Source organism: Danio rerio, chromosome 22 (assembly GCF_052040795.2).
Source record: "Danio rerio strain M-AB ecotype USA chromosome 22, GRCz13ab, whole genome shotgun sequence".
Lineage (NCBI taxonomy): Eukaryota > Metazoa > Chordata > Actinopteri > Cypriniformes > Danionidae > Danio > Danio rerio.
In genome coordinates this window covers 5536593-5555000 of record NC_141042.1, presented here as the reverse complement: position 1 = coordinate 5555000, position 18408 = coordinate 5536593, and the positions used below count along the sequence as shown (strand labels likewise).

Sequence of the window (18408 nt, the reverse complement as noted above, 5' to 3'; positions counted from 1 at the left end):
ATCCCCCTCCGGCTGATACCTGAGACGTGACAGTTACCAGGGACTTAAGTTCTTAAACCTTTAGTTTTTTTCCCTTGCTTTTCTCTCCTCCAGAACGTCCTCGGGGGATCTAAACCCGCCGCGTTTGTTTTCACTTAAAAGAAAACGTGAACGTAAAGCAATTATTTATTTAATAAATACACAGCCTATATAAAGAATTCATTGATATTCTGTGCGTCTCTCAAGGTTATGCATTCAGATGGCGTTGTATCACCTTGTTTATCCTGAAGTTTATGTATCAGAGCTGGAATTCCAGAGTTATTAATAGCCGTCGGTGACATCATTCATTGACCCAATCTCCGCAATGTCCCTTCACACCTAACCTGCAAAACGCATGGCTGCCTTCCCGGCTGCCTGTCAGTTGTCTTGGTAACAGCCACCAGAGGTGCAGAAATGACCACAAGACAAAAGACGAAAATCACATTTATAGCACGTATTAGCAATCAGCAAGCTAGTGGCATCAGAATTCAGAACAAAACAGAAAATGTGCGAAGCGCTGGTGATGTGCCGCGTAAATGTCTGAGTCTGAACATCACAGCTGTTGAAGAGCATCTGCAGGCTATTAAGTGTAATATAGTGTCGTCAGTCTTGACAGGTAACAGCACTTGCGCGTCCAAACTGAATTTCAAATGAACTGCTGCGTTTTTCTGCTATTTATGGCTCGCACTCAGCATGAGAGTGACGTCTCAAAGCCCTGTGTTTGCTGCGGCAGAGATGTGTCTGGTGTCAAACAGAAGGCCCTCTGACCGGCGTTTTGAGACTGCTAGCCTGCGGAAACTGATGATAGCATCTTTGTGGGGGCTTTTAAGTTGTTTATCGGTAATGTAGGAGAGTGACATTTCAGAGTCGTGTTGCCGTTGGCTGCTGGGCCTAATGTTGCGCACAGAGGTTTTATGTTTATAATTCAGCCTTCTTTTAATGATTACATTTCTTCCATTAGTATCGTTGCTAAATGGAACTGATAACCAGTTTCTGAATGCATTGTTTGCTACTCTATCCCACAATGCAAAGTCCTCGACTTGACCTCATTTGCAGTATGATTAATGATGTAAAGAAGTGACGCTCCAAAAAAAAAATGCTAAGCTATAAACATTGTGTATGCTTACGGTTCATTAAGGGCCTTTTCTTTGAGTGCCTAAATTATGGAATGATTTACCTGCGTATATTAGTAATGCTGTTTCCTTGGATTGTTTTAAGAAACTCTTCAATATTCATTTGTGATTTATCAATTAAAATTTTGCTTATTTATTGGGAAAGGACAGTAGAGGTTGCAGACAGGAAAGTATTGGGAATAGAGAGAGGGGAAGGGTCAGGAAAGGACCTCATGCCAGGAATCGAACTTGGGTCGCCGAAGCACCACGGTGCTCATACCTGTCAACACTAACGTTTTTCCCATATTTCAGACCCATCTCCCATTTTGTTGTCTCCCGCAAAACTGCCAGAATTTTTTTTGGTACAGTCCCCGGATTGCCGTAATTGGTAGTACATACCAGGGACCCCACTCTTCAGTTTGCAACCCCCTCCACCCCTTCTGCTGTTCAGTTCGCTACTCCACCTCCCTCCTCCTTGCGAACCCCCCCCCCCCCCACCCCAACCAACCCCGATATTCATTTTGCGAATCCCCACCTCCCCCCAGATTTTCAGAGACATGTTGGCAGGTATGATGGTGCTATATGTCGGCGCACTTAACCAAACGGTTTTATTGATAACTGCTGTGTAAGTTATTACTTGGATTATTTTGGATGTATTTTTTAAAATCTTGGCGACATTCTTGTGTTGTTTGTATTGCAGTGTAGTGCTTTGGGATTAAAAAAAGCACATCATACATTTTTTTAAATTATTATTATACTGCAATATAATGTATCAGTCAAGAGTCAGAACTGCATATTTTCACATCCATATTTGGTTTGATATGAATCAGAGACTGTGCCAAGGGTAAAATCTTTGACCTTTGTCAGGGTAGTCAGTCAGTTTATGTGGAAATGAGAAAAGAACCGAAAACCGAAAGGAGATGGGGAATAACAATGGTTGTAGTAAGTATTATGACCTTTCAATCTCAAATACAGGGGAACATAGATGTTACCTCAGGATTGTAACCACGCAACAATAAATTCTTCAAAACGTGTGAAATATACGCACTGACCTTCAGGATAATGGCATTTTGAATAGAGGATTCTAGAGATCATCAAAAACATGCTGTTAAAATGCCCCCTAATGCAGAATTAAAAACTTGAGCATTTGCACTTTTTGAGGGCTCCTGCATACCAGATGAACCAGAAATAAACCAAAGACATGAATAAGTATTTTCATGCTGCAGTGTGCCAGGTTATTAATTTTAAAAGTCACATCCTCATGCGTTTTTCTTTTTTTTTTTTAGGGACTAGCCCTGCTTGTGCTGCCCCATAAAGCACTAAGAGAGGGGGGAGTCTGCCTCCCCCTGGCATCCTGCTATAAAATCACGAGTGTAATTGTAGCGTACTCAGGCAGAACAGGAGTAATCAGATCAGTCCCGAGGCTGAGAACATATATATGGAGGGGCACAGCATCAGCACCGGATTAAACCCCCCATCAAGTCCCCGCTTGCTGATTGAGGTAAAGACGAGTTTCCTGAAAGTAGGTAAACGAGATCAAGAGAGGGAGAGAGGAAAAGCCGTAAGAGGGAGTGGGAGGAAGAATGAACCAGAAAGGGAGGCAGCGCAGTGCGAGTAAGCAAGCGAAAGACAGAGAGAGAGAGAGAAAGAGAGAGAGGGGACGGGGAGGGAGTCGAAGGCAGGAAGCGAGCAACAGCCAGTGGAGAATAGAAATACAGGGAGTTTAAGGGAGCGGGTGGAAAACCGAGGCCCGTCGCCAAACAAGAGGACACCAGGAGAGAAGAGAGGTGTGGGGGAAAGAAGGGTAAGAGTCCAGAGAAGGAAAACACACCGGGATCACATCAGCAGGAGGAAGCAAGATACCAGAGGTGGGGGTCGAAGTGAAGAAGCATGCAAGAGAAAGTTTGAACGCAGAACAGATGAGAAAAACATCTCCCGGTAATGACAAGGCCGGGACACTTGAAGAAGGGACACCTACTCTCGAGAGTCCCCTTCTTGGGCCGCAGAATGTTCTCCGAGACAAAAGGGATTGTGGAGCAATCCATCAAATCATCCCAACTACATAACGGATTACAAAAACCTGAAGCTGACCTCCTTGCCTATTTTGGGAGTGGGGATCATGTAAGGAACACCTGTGGACCAAAGCAGGAGAATTCCCCCCTTAATGGATACGCATCCAAGGAACACGTAGACATTCAGGGGGGTCATGCGCAGCTTGCTGTAACTGGACAGATTTGTCAGACAAATTTAACCAGAGTGCGGTGGAGCCGGCCTCCTGGGAAGTGTCTGCAACATAACAGCGTCTCTGTGAACTACAGCTTGAGAGAATGCAGCTTTGTGGTCCACCGGCACCAAACCGAGACACACCCCTTCTTGAGGAAGTGTGCTCTGGACGCGCCAACACAGTTCAGAGGTCATGGAAACTGTGGCGTGCCTGTTTGTGGGGCAGACCAACAATCAGCCTCTGTGCAAGGGGCTCTGCTTACGCAGCAACATGCATCAGACTGGATGGACACAAGTGACACTCACATTTCGACCTTTAGTGAGGATTCAGAACTTTGCACTTTTAATGGACAGGGAACTTTAAGTAGATGCCTGGGACGTGTAGTAATGCAAGACTTGAACGGATCTAGTCTGGTGCAGGAAGTTATGCTGTCTACAAAAGATGTCAATCATACTAACCACCGTAAGTGTCAAGCAGGGGATTTCAGCAGACAAGAAAGAGCGAGTTTGAGCTCAAAACATTCAGAAAGAGCCATTCGGGACCAGATCCAAAGAGTTGTTGTGAATCTTGAGGAAGTTCTACATGGGCTGAAAGAGATACATCTGGAAATGAAGGAGGTAAAGATTTATTTATCACATGGGGGTGTTTGCAGATGTTTCTCAATGATGAGTTCAACAAAGGACAGTGTTTAAATGTTCTGTTTAGATAAACCCCATCCATCAATTGCCCGATACTTTTAATGGTCGTACTTAAGATAACTCATGGACCATGAGTTTTTAAATTTACCTTCATATCAATAATGAATTCTGTTTGTAGAGACCTTTGAATTTATTGCACATTGGGCAATTTCACTTCGGCGAGGGGATGGTGAAACTTTAATGCAGAAAGGATTGGTCTGATCTGCTCCATTTAGCAAATGTATTCAACGTCAAAGAGGAACGTTGGACCGTGGTTTATAGTTCCCTCAGACTGGGCAGAAGAAAGTGCCGCTTTCAGATTTCAATCACATTTTCATAATCTTGTAAACCAAGCTGTAAGCACTCTTGTGTGAAATCTGTAGAAACTTTAGATATGAATAGCAGTCTGCATTCCTTGGTGCATTTAATATGCTTTGTCTCCCCCCGGAATTCAGGTAGTCCAGAAAATAGACCTGTTGACATCTGACATTGATATAGGACAAGAGGAACCTGGGGATACTTTCAGAAGGAGCCCCTCAGGAAGGATGGACATCAAAGTGGCGTCCTCTCAAGGAGTCCACGATGAACCAGCCCTCAAAAAACCAACTCCATCTAGGGCACCACCAGCATATCCCGTCAGAGATCAAGGGCTGCATGAGGTCGACCCGAAATTGGACTCAACTCAGGAGATGCTCCCTTCTCAAACATCAGGAATCAATTCAAAGCGCAGGAGCCAAAAGCCTCCTCCGTACCCCTATGCCAGCACGGGAAGAGTGAATCCAAAAGCTAAAGATAAAAGTCAGAAGACGCCCCCCTACCCCTTTAGACGAAGACTGCTCTCGACAATTGTTTGAGGAGACATCAGGGTAAAAAAAAGTGGAGTATTTACGTGGCATACTCTGTTAGAGGCACCGATCTGGTAAGTTTGTTCTTTATCTGATCCAATAAACCAGCAGAAATTTATTGTCCGGAAAGTCTCTCAGGTCACTGTTGAACCGTGTAATACCTTTACTCTTTAGGTCTATAAAGAGGACATGACAAAAACGTCATGTACTAATAAATCTACATGGTGGCATGGTTGACTGGGGACCACTTCTTAGATGTACTGTACGTCAAGGTAGCGGGAGATTATTTTTAGCCTTAGATGACATCTGGAGTGGGAAGCAATCACAATTCCAATTCCCCTGATCTCCCAGCATGCCCCATCTGCTAAAGGATTATTTTTTTATTGCTTTCCTAACTCTAGTTTAAGTCTTGCCTTACCAATATGATGTTCTCAGATACACATCCTATTTTAGTTTTCACAATGCGATAACGCATGGCATTCAAACGGAAGCATTTTTCAACAGGTACTGAAAGAAACTAGGCACTTTTACAGAATAATGTCTCCCTCAAGTGTGCTGCAAGGCTCATTTCAAGCTGTAGTACCGCACAAAACATTCTCTGGCATGCTTTGCATTTAGTTTTTAAAAGTATAGAATCTATAAAATCAAATAAAAACATCATGCTTTTGGTTCTCAAGACATTAATTTCTTTAATAGCTTGTGAATTGCATTGCAGGCTCTTTTATTCACAGTTGGGGTACCGACAAGCCTTTTAAAGAGCTGACTGGACAAATCTTGAACAGAATCAGCAAATTTGTAGCTTATTTTAATTTTATGCAGCAGAATTACACACATTTTTCACCCTTAAGAGTGCAAAAAAAACAGCCCTCAGAGGTTGTTGCTTTTAAACAGACACAATTCACTTACTTTACGCAAAAATATTAGGTATACAAAGTCAGCAAATAGTAAGGCCAGAAGTCAAATTGTTCTGATAACAGATTTATTCAAATTCCGATACATCGGTTATCAGAATAAAGCATGACTGGGAGACAAAAGGAACTGTAGTAACCAACTTGATGTTTTTTCCTCCACCACAGAAATACTCAAAGGATTCTAACACACCCCAAAGATTTAGTGGGAATTGTCTACAAGCGTGCCTTTACACCAGCCTAGGAAAGTAAGTATGAGCACTCTTGATAATCAGCTTTGCAGGTATGAATCAAAGTCAGACTGTAACCCTAGAAAACCCATAAATTCTGACAAGAACAGAAATCAATCTGCTGTTCTGCACTGAATATAAAGAAGACTTTATAACACCTTACAAATATGAAAAAAATGTGCATGTACAATTTGTTTTACCCCTTATAATATCCAATAATAGACTTTTCGTCTACCTCTGATGATCACTCCAACCTTTGGCCACTGGCATCTATAGGAAATCTTTTCTATCACGGTAAATTCATTTTTCAGAATGTCCAGTGCTGTGATTTCCTTCGCTTGACTTATGACCGTGAGCAGAAAATTGTGTCCAAAGCTGTTAAATAACCAACGTCCTTCGAATCGGCCAATCAGAGTTCATCATGCCGTATTCGACCAATGACAGTGAGCTTAGAAAGCTCCGAATGGAATTTTCCATCTCTTTGTGTCACTGAAAGACAGAATGAAGAGGTGCTCGATTAGAATCATCATATTTATAGACTTTTCTAGTCCTGCACTTAGGCCTGTAATCAATATACCGACTTATTTTTTTGTGATTAAATTTTTATTGATTTTACATGCGAGTGGTCACAGCATCTTTACAATTTTCTTTCAATATATCCACTTATAACACATCAACAAGATGCCAATTATTTTTGGTGATGCAATATATATATATATATATATATATATATATATATATATATATATATATATATACACACACACACACACACACAGTTGAAGTCAGAATTATTCGCCCCCTTTTGATTTTTATTTTCTTTTTTAAATATTTCCCAAATTATATTTAACAGACCAATGAAATTTTCACAGTACGTCAGATAATATTTTTTCTTCTGGAGAAAGTCTTATTTGTTTTATTTCGGCTAGAACAAAGGCAGTTATTAGTTTTTTAAAAAACATTTTTTGACCAAATTATTAGCCCCTTTAAGATAATTTTTGTTTTCAATAGTCTACAGAACAAACCATCGTTATACAAGAACTTGCCTAATTACCCTAACCTGCCTAGTTCACCCTATTAACCTAGTTAAGCCTTTAAATGTCACTTTAAGCTGTATAGAAGTGTCTTGAAGAATATCTAGTAAAATATTATTTACTGTCATCATGGAAAAGACAAAATAAATCAGTTATTAGAAATACGTTTTTAAAACTATTATGCTTAGAAATGTGCTGAAACAATCTTCCCAGAACAGAAATTGGGGAAAAAATAAACAGGGGCGCTAATAATTCAGGGGGGCTAATAATTCTTACATCAACTGTATGTATATATATATATATATATATATATATATATATATATATATATATATATATATCAGTTTGTAATATATATACAATTTAGCTGATTGCACATCTCTAACTGTACGTTCACACCAAAAGCGGCGAGAGCGTCAAAGTAGCCGGAAGTCATTCATTTTTAATGGGAGCCTTTTTTTCTTGAAAAAAATCGTGAATCTCATACGACAATACACAACAGTATTGCTGCTACAGAATATTTCAGACATATGGACACATTGGTTAATTAGGTGGAGCAATTAAAATTTTCCTTAGTTAAAAGAATTTGATAATAAGTGTGCAACATCTTCACGCTTGAAAGCTTGTTTTATGTGGGGATGTAACTGATATGATATGCTGCAACGGCTCCTTTAAAAACAAGAACAATGAAGCAAATTTTGATGCTCTCCCGCCGGAGCTGAATGCAGACAGCATTGTTGCCAGGGCGGCCAGAGCGAACTTTGACGCTCTCACCACTTTCAGTGTGAACGCACAGTATTGGAGGTGTGAGTGTCAGGGTGGTAAAAACACTATAGTATTTCATCTAATGTACTATAGTACTTAGCCAAAAATGAATTTAACTTTTTTAGTTGTTACCTTGCACTTTTTTCTCTTTATTAAGTTTTTTCACATTCCTATTCCAATGTCTATTTATTAAATTTCTATAATTATGAGTTCTTTGAAAATGGTGTGCTTGTATTAAGATGCTATATTGTCATAGTCTTGAATTGACAATAATATCATTTATTACAATGATATTTGGTGCAATATATCCTACAACGATAAAAAGATATCGTGACTGGCCTAAGATGTGGTGTTGTCATAATTACCGGTTTAAAAGTAAACCATGGAAAATTTCCTGATGATTAGTATTACCGTTAAAAAAAGTCACTATCATGAAAGCGAGTGGTCGGCTGCGTCCTAAACCGCCTACTACTTAGTAGGTACTGCAATTGAATTCAAACGTACTACTCGGCCGTTAGAAAAGTATGTTCTATACAGTATGAATGTGAAAAGTATAAATGGAATTCGGACGTACTACATCCGCCATTTTGACATAGTCACGTGACGTACCTGCATAATTTGCGTCGCTTTACTCCCATTCATGAATTCGCTCGCGGTGCATTTGATATTATCTATTTATTTGATATTATCTATCTATTATCATTTTGACAATTCTATGAATTCTGACTTAATACTCGGCTCACATACTGATTATAGCATACTATATAGTATGGAAGAATGCGGTTTCGGACGCAGCCATTATCTCAATTTTGAAGACTCATGGTAAACCCTACAACATTGCTTAAGGCTGCAATTAAAATGCATGTTTATAGAGACAGACAAAAAATGTAAACGTGGATCCCTGTGTGGTAGTTTTCCCAAATACAGGTTTAACAAATTACAAGATTTTCATTTTAACAAATGAAAAGACACACAAACACACACACAAAAAAACTATGTACATTAAATTATACTAACATAAGTAAACAAATCCATAACCAGGGCCAGACGGAATCTGCGGGCGTTTTTTGCTATTTCTGTGGAGAATTTTGGGAAAAATCTGTGGATTTCTGCTGAATTATTTTGGGAGTATCATAACTTAAACCCTAATATATGAAATAAAAAGTTATAAATTACTGAATAAAAACTGAATACATTAAAATTTACACATTTACTCAAGTAAATAAACAGAATTATGATGGGCTAAAAATCTGTGGAATTCTGCGGAAAATCTGCAGAAAAACTGCGAAATTCTGCGCGCGCAGATTCCGTGTGGGCCTATCCATAACTCAGTGATACATGTTAATGTTTGTTCCACAAATAATTGTATTAAGGCGAGGCAGTGGCGCAGTAGGTAGTGCTGTCGCCTCACAGCAAGAAGGCCGCTGGTTCGAACCTCGGCTCAGTTGGCGTTTCTGTGTGGAGTTTGCATGTTCTCCCTGCCTTTGTGTGGGTTTCCTCAGGGTGCTCCACAGTCCAAAGACATGCGGTACAGGGGAATTGGGTAGGCTAAATTGTCCGTAGTGTATGAGTGTGTGTGTGAATGAGTGTGTGGATGTTTCCCAGAGATGGGTTGTGGCTGGAAGGGCTTTGCTGCGTAAAAACTTGCTAGATAAGTTGGCGGTTCATTCCGCTGTGGCGACCCAGGATTAATAAAGGGACTAAGCCGACAAGAAAATGAATGAATAATTGTGTAATTAGTTAATCTCCACATGTAAAACTTGTGGGAATATGTGTGTTTTGTAAGACATTTTTAGCTCATTTTAACAAAACTGTAATAATGATAGCCCTTATAATTTTGGTCACCATAATCGCGTTATGAAACATGAATACCGTGTGATCTCTAATAAAATGGCCTTAAAATTGACTCTAGGTTTTGGAGTAGCATATACGCATGCTCACCTGCAGACTCTGACACTATGTACTCTTCTTCTTTCAAAGCAACATCCCTCTGTCCACCCACGGCCGTCTGGGACTGAGAAGAAAAGAAATAGAGAGGATGAGCGACACAAGACATTAACAGAGAAAGCCTGGAGGAGTGGGCTGAATAACAAAGAGATCCTGACTAAGAATAACAAAAGCAGACATGAGCGAACGGCGCGCGCGTTTCATACGTGCTTTTGAACTTTTTCTTATTTACACCGGGGGACAAGGCCACCAGGACGTCACCGTCACCATCCTGCAACCGAGAAATTCAATGCAATCTGAAGATGAAGACGTTTTCATAAAGTACTGATATGCAACACCTGTACAAAAAATAAAAGGAGCTGACGGCTTTTGATCCGAGAGCGACGAGCGTTAGGAATCTGAATTAAGGATTTGATCTGCGGCAAATGTCAATGTCACGACTGACGGTAAATTTTAAAGAAGCTCTTCAAGAAAAAAAAAAAACCTGTTCATTTTTTCCACACACACAAATAAAACAGCTATCTTTTCAATATTCATGCTTGATGAAATGTGTCAGCGCATTAAAAGCACATTTCTTCATATTGGATCATATTTTTTACTCCGATGATGTGCTGTCAGGTCATGAAGGAGAGCTGAAGTTAATATACTTACATATGCGGTGGCGTACTCGATCTTGGCTCCTTTTATCTCGGCTTTGAACTGCGTAAAAAACAAGTAGGACTTCCCTTGGGGCCTATCATGAAGAAATGACAGGAGAGAAATCAATAGCGTTTCATCTTGCATTACAAGCCGATGTTTTGAAAATGCAATTCACAAACCACACATTTTCAGCATCACTCATTGATTAGTGTATAAGTTACCTCCATACTGAACAGGAAAACATTTGCTCATCGTCACTTAGTCCGACACTCATTTGCCATTGCTGGAAGAAAAAAAGCAGAAAGGGTTCGCATTTAAGCCTGATCTTTGGTACAATTATATTTATTTACCTTTTAATTAAGGGTGTCACGATCCTCCAAGTCCTCGATTCGATTACATTTTCGATTCCAAAGGCACGATTCGATTTTCAATTATGAATAATTGATTAATTAATGACCAATTAATTATTTGTAGCCTACCGTTTAAACTACCTGACCTGCATGGTCTTTGTTTTACCCATAAACAAATCATACAGTACATGAATGAAGGCAAGATACACACATAATTACCACCTGTCAATCACTTTTTCGGCAGGACTCGTGAATAGGCAGTGATCTGTGTCATTATAATGGCGTCGGTAAAAAAGACGCACAACCAACAGGAACCAGCCAACAGTATCTGAGGTGTTCGCTAAAATGACCAAGTACAAGTGAGTGAAAGATTGAAGCAGTCCTCTGACTGCCTGGACCAGCTGTCTCGAGCGCAAGGCTGCGTGTGCGTCTGTGTGGTCACGTGATGTGCATTTTCAGAGGTAGAGAGGAAGGAGGGCTGCTCAGAAATGCTACACGCCACTGTGGATGTCAAATCGTTGTCGTTCTAAAATGCCATTTAAAAACAAAGACAGTGTAAACAGGGCCTGAGTGTGTACTTTTCGCGAGCGGATTTGCAACGGGGGCGGGCGGAGGATCGCGATGCCGGTGTTGTCTATCGGACGAACCGTACGTAATACGTACATAGCAGAGCTTGCAAAACTGTGTTTTTTTGTCGACAACACGAACGTTGTCAACATAACTCACTGGAAATCCAAAATGCTTCCACACCGGCGGCTTCATTGAAAGAGGAGAGGGTTTAAGTTCTGTTGACGGGTCTTCTGCTTCTGCAGTTCAACAAGCACTTCAACAAGCCTGTTTTTTTCCCGCTTGGCAAGCCAAGCTGACGTGACATGGGGGTGTGGCAGCATCAACGATTCTATTTTTTGATTCGATAATCGAAATTGATCATAAATTTCGATCGATTTCGATTAAAAATCGAAATCGTGACACCCCTACTTTTAATGCCATATCAGCAGTAGGGATGGGGGATGTCGAACAATTTGGCATTGAACGATGTCTAATGTGAAACATTGCGATGAACGATGGCATTCAAAAGACCGAAGAGTCGTGAGATAGAGACAAGATTAATTAAATATCACGTTTAACAACTATAGTGAGACGCGATCCAGCGGTACATCCTTGATAAACTGTCAGACGTGCACTGCTCTCGGGGGTTTTGTGCTCAAAGCACCCGCTGACTGCTGGAGCTCAGACGTGCACATTTGCTGCAGTGCATGCCTGTCTGTGGTCACGTGATGTGCGTTTTCAGCGTTATAGTGTGGACGGAGAGCTGTTTAGAAATGCTAGATGAAACGCCAGTGTTGATGTAGATCGTTTTCGTTCTAAAATGCCATTTTAAAATAAATACGTTTTAGTGCAAACAGGGCCAAAGTGTGTGTTTTTACAAGCGAGTTGCTGCTGCAACGGGGGTGGGGTGGAGGATTGCGATGCCAGCTCAGCATCGTCTATCGACCCCAACCCTCATCAGCAGCATTGGCTATATTAATGGCAACATTGGTAATAAATATTAAATAGATCATATCATTTTTTTTAATAAGTAAGCATTATAAAGTACAAATATGTCAAATGAGTATGTTTTACAACATAATTAACGCACAATTGCTATAATTCCTCTGCTTTTAGAGGCAAAAAGTGAAATGTCGTAATCTAACAAATGAACCATGGCTTTACTACAAATAAACTACATTTTTTTGTAGGTAAAGCTTGGTAACCATAGTTTAACCATGGTATTTGTAGTTTAACTGCAGATATACAAATGGTAATCAAAACGACAGGACACGTGGTTACTAGACTTCTATTACTATAAAAGACACTGTTCGTTTTCGCAAGGGAGATTTTCAGCCATTCTGAATTACCTTACAATACTATATGAAATATCTCAACACAAGAGATTGAAAAAATTGTGAATAAAAATATCTAACAACTAAATTAATTAACCACCAGGGTGTGAATTACAGGAGTGTTTGATCCCCCCTGAAGAAAATCAAAACAAGATGTATGGGTGGTCTGCACATCAGTAGTTAAGAAATAGTTTGCTCTAATCGTATCTTAAATAATATTCATTCATTTTCTTTTCGGCTTAGTCAATTTACTAATCAGGGGTCGCCACAGCATAATGAACCGCCAACTTATCCAGCATATGTTTTAGGGAGCGAATGCCCTTCCAGCTATCTTAAATAACATTACTAATTAAAATAATAGATAACTTAAATATACATTTGACCACCCCTATTATGATTCATACCATTGTGAATGCTATGTTTGCGCCAATAATATCTAAGGGCCCATACATTTAGACACTGGACTTTTCTCCCCATAGACTTCCATTCATACGCATGCGAATGCGTCAGACCGGAAACGCAAGGTCGTGCGACAAGTTTCGCTGCGTTGGAAAGTTCAAGCTTGGTGAACTCTGACCTGCGAAAACTTATCACATGATTGTGTGAGACGAATCTTCCAGTTGGAGATAAACTCTTCAGGACACCGCCCTCCAGGGCCGAGTTTGTACACCCTTGGCGTAAGTGTTTCTTGTAAAATAAGGGTTTGTACTGTAGGTGTCTGTAAAACTAGATGCGTCATTTGTATTTTAATACACACTTGCTCGCACATGGAAGTTAAACAGTAAAATAAAATATATGTGCAGTCTTTCATGGTCAGCCATTAATAGGTGCAGGAATGCAAACCTGTCATTTATTTAACATCACAAATGTCACAAAGAACCACTCAATATCCCTCAAAACACTGCAAACAAAATTTTGATTAATAAATTTGATGTAGTTGAATTAAATATAACTTAAGGCATAGTAACCGAACATAGCCAATAAACCCCCCAATCGTCAATGTATAATTCACACCCTGTTAACCATCATGTATTAGTGTGCTTTAAACAAAATGCATTTATAAGAAATATCTTTAACAACTTAATGTATTAAGTAATAGCACATAATGCTACAAAATTAAATCATAGGCTGTTCTGGTGCAGGGTATTTATTTCTTTAAAAGTATTAAATATCTAAATATGTATAAATTGTCTTACCTCATTGGTTCCTCCTTGGCATGCATATGTGAAGGTGCATTTATACTTCTTCTAAAACAAGAAATAGAAACGTTTATTCTAAACAGATAAACAGGTTCACAATGCCAGGCTTCCTCCCACGAAATATGCTAATTTGTCAGACTGAACTTTAAATGAATGACTCCATGCTGGGGGGGACCATTACAAAAATAGACATTGTAACCATAACTCCAGTCTAAATAAATATATAAAATATGAAAACGAAAATATGAAAAATGCAAATCTGGCACGTCGAGACGTCAGTCACGCTTATAAAAGAGCGATGCTAACAGTGGCGTCACGCTGTCACAATAAGCTTGAATATGAGATTTAACTGAGCTTAAAATTAGTTTGTCAGTTACATAAATCTACAGAATTGATTCACAAGACTTTAATAGTGTACTTATTATATGTATGGTGCTTTTTGTGGTTATTTTTACCGTCCTTTTCGGAAGCTAACGTCCATCCACCTTAAAAGCGCGCGAAGATCCGTTAAAATTTCACAATCACAAAGGCTTGCGCGGGGTTGGAGCCACATGAAGGGTGAGTAAATAATGAAATAATTTGTGATTTTACACTAAAACATTCACTAAAAAAAGTTAACTCTAGCCGCTAGAGGGCACAATGAATCTCCACAATAGTCCAATGAGAAGCTGACGGGTGGATTTGAGGATTTCCTTTCTACACGTCGCGGTTTTCAAACATAGCATCCATTCATTACGAAAAGAGGTTAATATGAACTTAAATTAATATAAATGTTAAATATGAAACACGGTGGTGGCATTAATATGCTTTAAAATTCAATAACAAGTAAAAATGAGAGATGAAATGCGAGTGCGGACACATAGAATCGAGTCTACGCAAATAATGCATTTTTGTAATCATAATAAACATACGGTGTTGTTAGAAGTAAACAAGTGCTACTCCATTAAAATATCAAGCAGCTACTTACAAGTTTTGCAGAGAAAGTCTGCACAACTCCTCCAGGTTTGACATCGAAGTCCAGTGTTTTGGTCCTTTCAGCAGAACACAGTTCACAAAGCACAACAAACAGCAGCAGAAGATTCACAAACCATTTCATGTGCACAATAAATGCCATGATGCTTTACAGACAGGAGATCTGCGTTTATGTTGTGAATGAAAAAGGTGCCTGTACTGTTCCTGTATGTTCTTCATAGGATGGGACAGTTCTGGAGTTTGAAATGTTAAGGCATCTAGTGGACTGGAGTAGAACAACAACTCACTTCTACATTTTCTTTTTTTCATTAGCCAAAACAAATATAGCTTCAACTGTATACATAATATCTGTGCTACTTTTAATTCTTAAAGATTAATACACAAAACATGCCAGGGGGGTTAAAAAATTGACACATATCAAAAACTGTCTAGTCTTGAAAATTTATTTAAGTATTCAGTCACTTACGGTTGTGTACATTAAAACATACGCAAGTCTGCTTCTGCTGTAGAATTTAAAAGGTAAAACAAAAGTTTATCGAACAATATTTGACTAATATTTTAGCAATTTTGACTATATTATACTACTTTCCCTACATCACAGGGTTCAACACTCAGGATTTTTTGTACTGGTCTGATTGGGCCAGTGGTTCAAATTTTTACTTGCCTGTCAAAATTTTCACTGGCCCCACCAAAAAATAAAAAGGGAAGTTAACAGCTATATTTTAGCCGCATATTTTAAATAATGTGTCAAAAATAAAGTCTGTGAATCTACAATTTTAATACTAAAAAAAAATGTAATTAAAGTGTTATGCAAACAAAAAGAGTAGTATGGAAAATGTGGAGGTATTTTATTACAGCTGGAAATTATTTAACAAAAGATGGGCTGACTTGTCAAACTGACGGCAAACTGTGCAAAGCATCACTTTTTTTTTTTTTTTTTTGTCGCGTTGTTCACATGTAAATGTCTGCTTCCAAGACATTAGAAACTGACATTTTCTTTTAGCCTTCTCTGTACTGGTTGTTACCAGGTTATGGATAAAAATTGCATGCTCAAAACATCAAATCAGATAAGAGGAACCGGAAAGCAATATGGTGTTTACGACATCACGGACAAGGTAATGTTTAAAGACTTAAGAGCACAAACTTAAAATCCACGCAATTGACAAATAGTCGCAGACAAATTAAATGTTAGTGACAAGGCAGCACTGTCCCAATCGGGCCAGTAATGATCCTGTCTACTGTCCCAAGCGTCTCTCACGCCTGGGCCACCGGGCAGTCCTTATTGTTGAGCCCTGCATCACTATTTAGAAAAAAATTGAAAAAATTCACGATTTCACCATTTCCTAAAATGTATCATATTTCTTTACTTTATCTCACAGATTTACACATAATAAGTCAAAATTACAAACTTTTTCCTCTTTAAACTTGCAACTGCCCATAAATTTGCTTGAAATGTCAGTTTCAAAATTTTATATATGTATATTCTGAAAATGCATGTGTGAAGCGGTGGCTCAGTGGTTTGCGCCGTCACCTCACAGCAAGAAGGTCGCTAGTTTATGTCGCAGCATGGTCAATTGGCATTTCTGTGTGGAGTTTGCATTTCCTCCCTGTGTTCACGTGGGTTTCCTTCGGGTGCTCCGGTTTTCCCCACAGTCTAACGACATGTGGTATTGGTGAATTGGATAAACTAAATTGCCCGTATTGTATGAGTGTGTGTGAATGAGAGTTTATGGGTGTTTCCCAGTACCCGGTTGAAGCTGGAAGAGCACCCGTTGTGTAAAACATATCCTGGATAGGTTGGCGGTTCATTCTGCTGTGGCAACCTCAGATGAATAAAGGGACTAAGCTGAAGGAAAATGAATGAGAATGAAAATGCATAAACATGTAATGTGTTATTATTATATTTTCAGTGCATTATGGCAAAACATACAAAGCCAAAATCAAGGCAAAATCTACAAATATACAGTATGTACTTCTGAGTCTGTTTTTTTATTTATTTTATTTTTTTATCTGAATTGGAAACCTTTCTGTCACTTCTTATTAATATTATTCTAATTAATAATATTCTACAGACCAATAGTATGATTCAATGCGAATCTGAAGTAGGTAATTAAGCAATCCTCCATTTATTAAACTCGTTTTCACTTCTCCAAACATCCTTCACCATCAGCACATGTTAGTTTTTCCTAAGCCCTAACACTCCTCAATGAGTACCTTGTATATGATTTACAGTAATTCGCTTGTGAGTTTTCTTCTTCATTTTGAGTCGTGCAAAATATATTTGAATCAAATTTCCCCACAACACCAGTGACATAGAATTAATATTCACATCACATTTGGCTCAGATGTTAAAATATACTTCTACATTTTCTCCATAAGAGTTGTGTTCATATGACAGTGTTTCTGTTCACAGCGCCTCAGGAATTTCTCTTTCTTGTGTAATTGTAAATGTTTGGACAGCAGGGAATGTTTTCCCGAAACTTTGTTGCACTCTCAGCACGTTTGTGATCTTGAGCAAACTGAACTTTCCTGACTCTGATGTCTGACTGTGTTGATTTTACCCTGCAGACCCATTTTTATTTAAGCCGTGACCAGAATTACTTTAGAGGATCTGGAGAATACATGAACTGGAAAAAAAGCAGTAAAGTAATAATATTACGCTGATAAATACTAAATACTATAACGCTAGCAGTAATACTATCACGCTAGCAGTAAATACTATTTATGACTAAATGAATGGAGCACAAAAAAAATTTGGTGAGTCATCAGGGTTCAACGGAGGATTTTTTTTTAAGGATTTTTTTCTACTGGCCCGATCGGACCAGGGGCCTCATGTATCAACGCTGCGTACGCACAAAAACTTTGCGTACGCCAGGTTTCACGCTCAGAATCGCTCACGTTTGGATTTACTAACAATGAACTGAACGTGAGAATGTGCGCAGGTTCACGGCAGCTTTCTGGCAGGCGTACGCACATTTTTTGTGCGTGTCTGTTTTATTTCCATTGGCGACTCCTAGAGGCAGTTGTGTTAAATTCTTCTCTACAAAGTGTCTGATCCTTGCAATGGCAGCTGTATGAGACGGGTTCATATAGTAGGTATGTAAGATTTCCATATCATACAGTTGACCAGCTAAACATTAAAGCACAATTTGCAGCGGTCGCCTGTTTTCCCAATGTAATCTGAGCAATCTACAGCACGCACATTGCTATAAAGACACTATCTGAAGATGAATTTGCATGCGTGAATCAGAAACATTTCCATTCAATAAATGTGCAAATAAAATATGATGCTTATTGATGCACAAACTTATTGATGGTTCCTACTTGTCTTTCTCGTGATAAATAGTGGGCAAAATCTGATATGTAGCGGGGAAAAAAAGAAGAAAGAGTTCATCAGATGCTGGATTCGAGCCGAGTTTATGCTCGAAAGTGTCAGTGCATGATCACATGCCTCTTATGAGGTGCGCCACTGAGACTGCTAAGGGTACTGCAACATTTTACAGATATAAACCACACTATTTCTTTTTTAAATGCACTCAGTGCGATGTTCAGACCCAACTGTGTTAACCGTATCAGCTAAACTCTCCCACTCTATTTTTTCTTTT

At 39.1% G+C, this 18408-nt stretch overlaps 2 protein-coding genes across 2 annotated transcripts; one reads left to right on the top strand and one right to left on the bottom strand.

Annotated features, from left to right (window-relative positions):
* The first annotated feature begins 2828 nt into the window (after positions 1-2828).
* On the top strand, positions 2829-10292 carry LOC101884287 (uncharacterized). Its single transcript, XM_087303544.1, has 4 exons — positions 2829-3971; positions 4487-4950; positions 5953-6032; positions 9794-10292. Exons 1-2 carry the CDS (start codon positions 3072-3074, stop codon positions 4883-4885), a joined length of 1299 nt encoding a protein of 432 aa, XP_087159670.1. The 5' UTR covers positions 2829-3071; the 3' UTR covers positions 4886-4950; positions 5953-6032; positions 9794-10292.
* Positions 5540-15039, bottom strand: mydgf (myeloid-derived growth factor). Its single transcript, NM_001002480.2, is given in 6 exon segments — positions 5540-6503; positions 9755-9827; positions 10412-10493; positions 10621-10682; positions 13829-13879; positions 14799-15039. Coding segments are annotated over 6 exon segments (495 nt in total). The 5' UTR covers positions 14946-15039; the 3' UTR covers positions 5540-6423.
* Positions 15040-18408: the final 3369 nt, after the last annotated feature.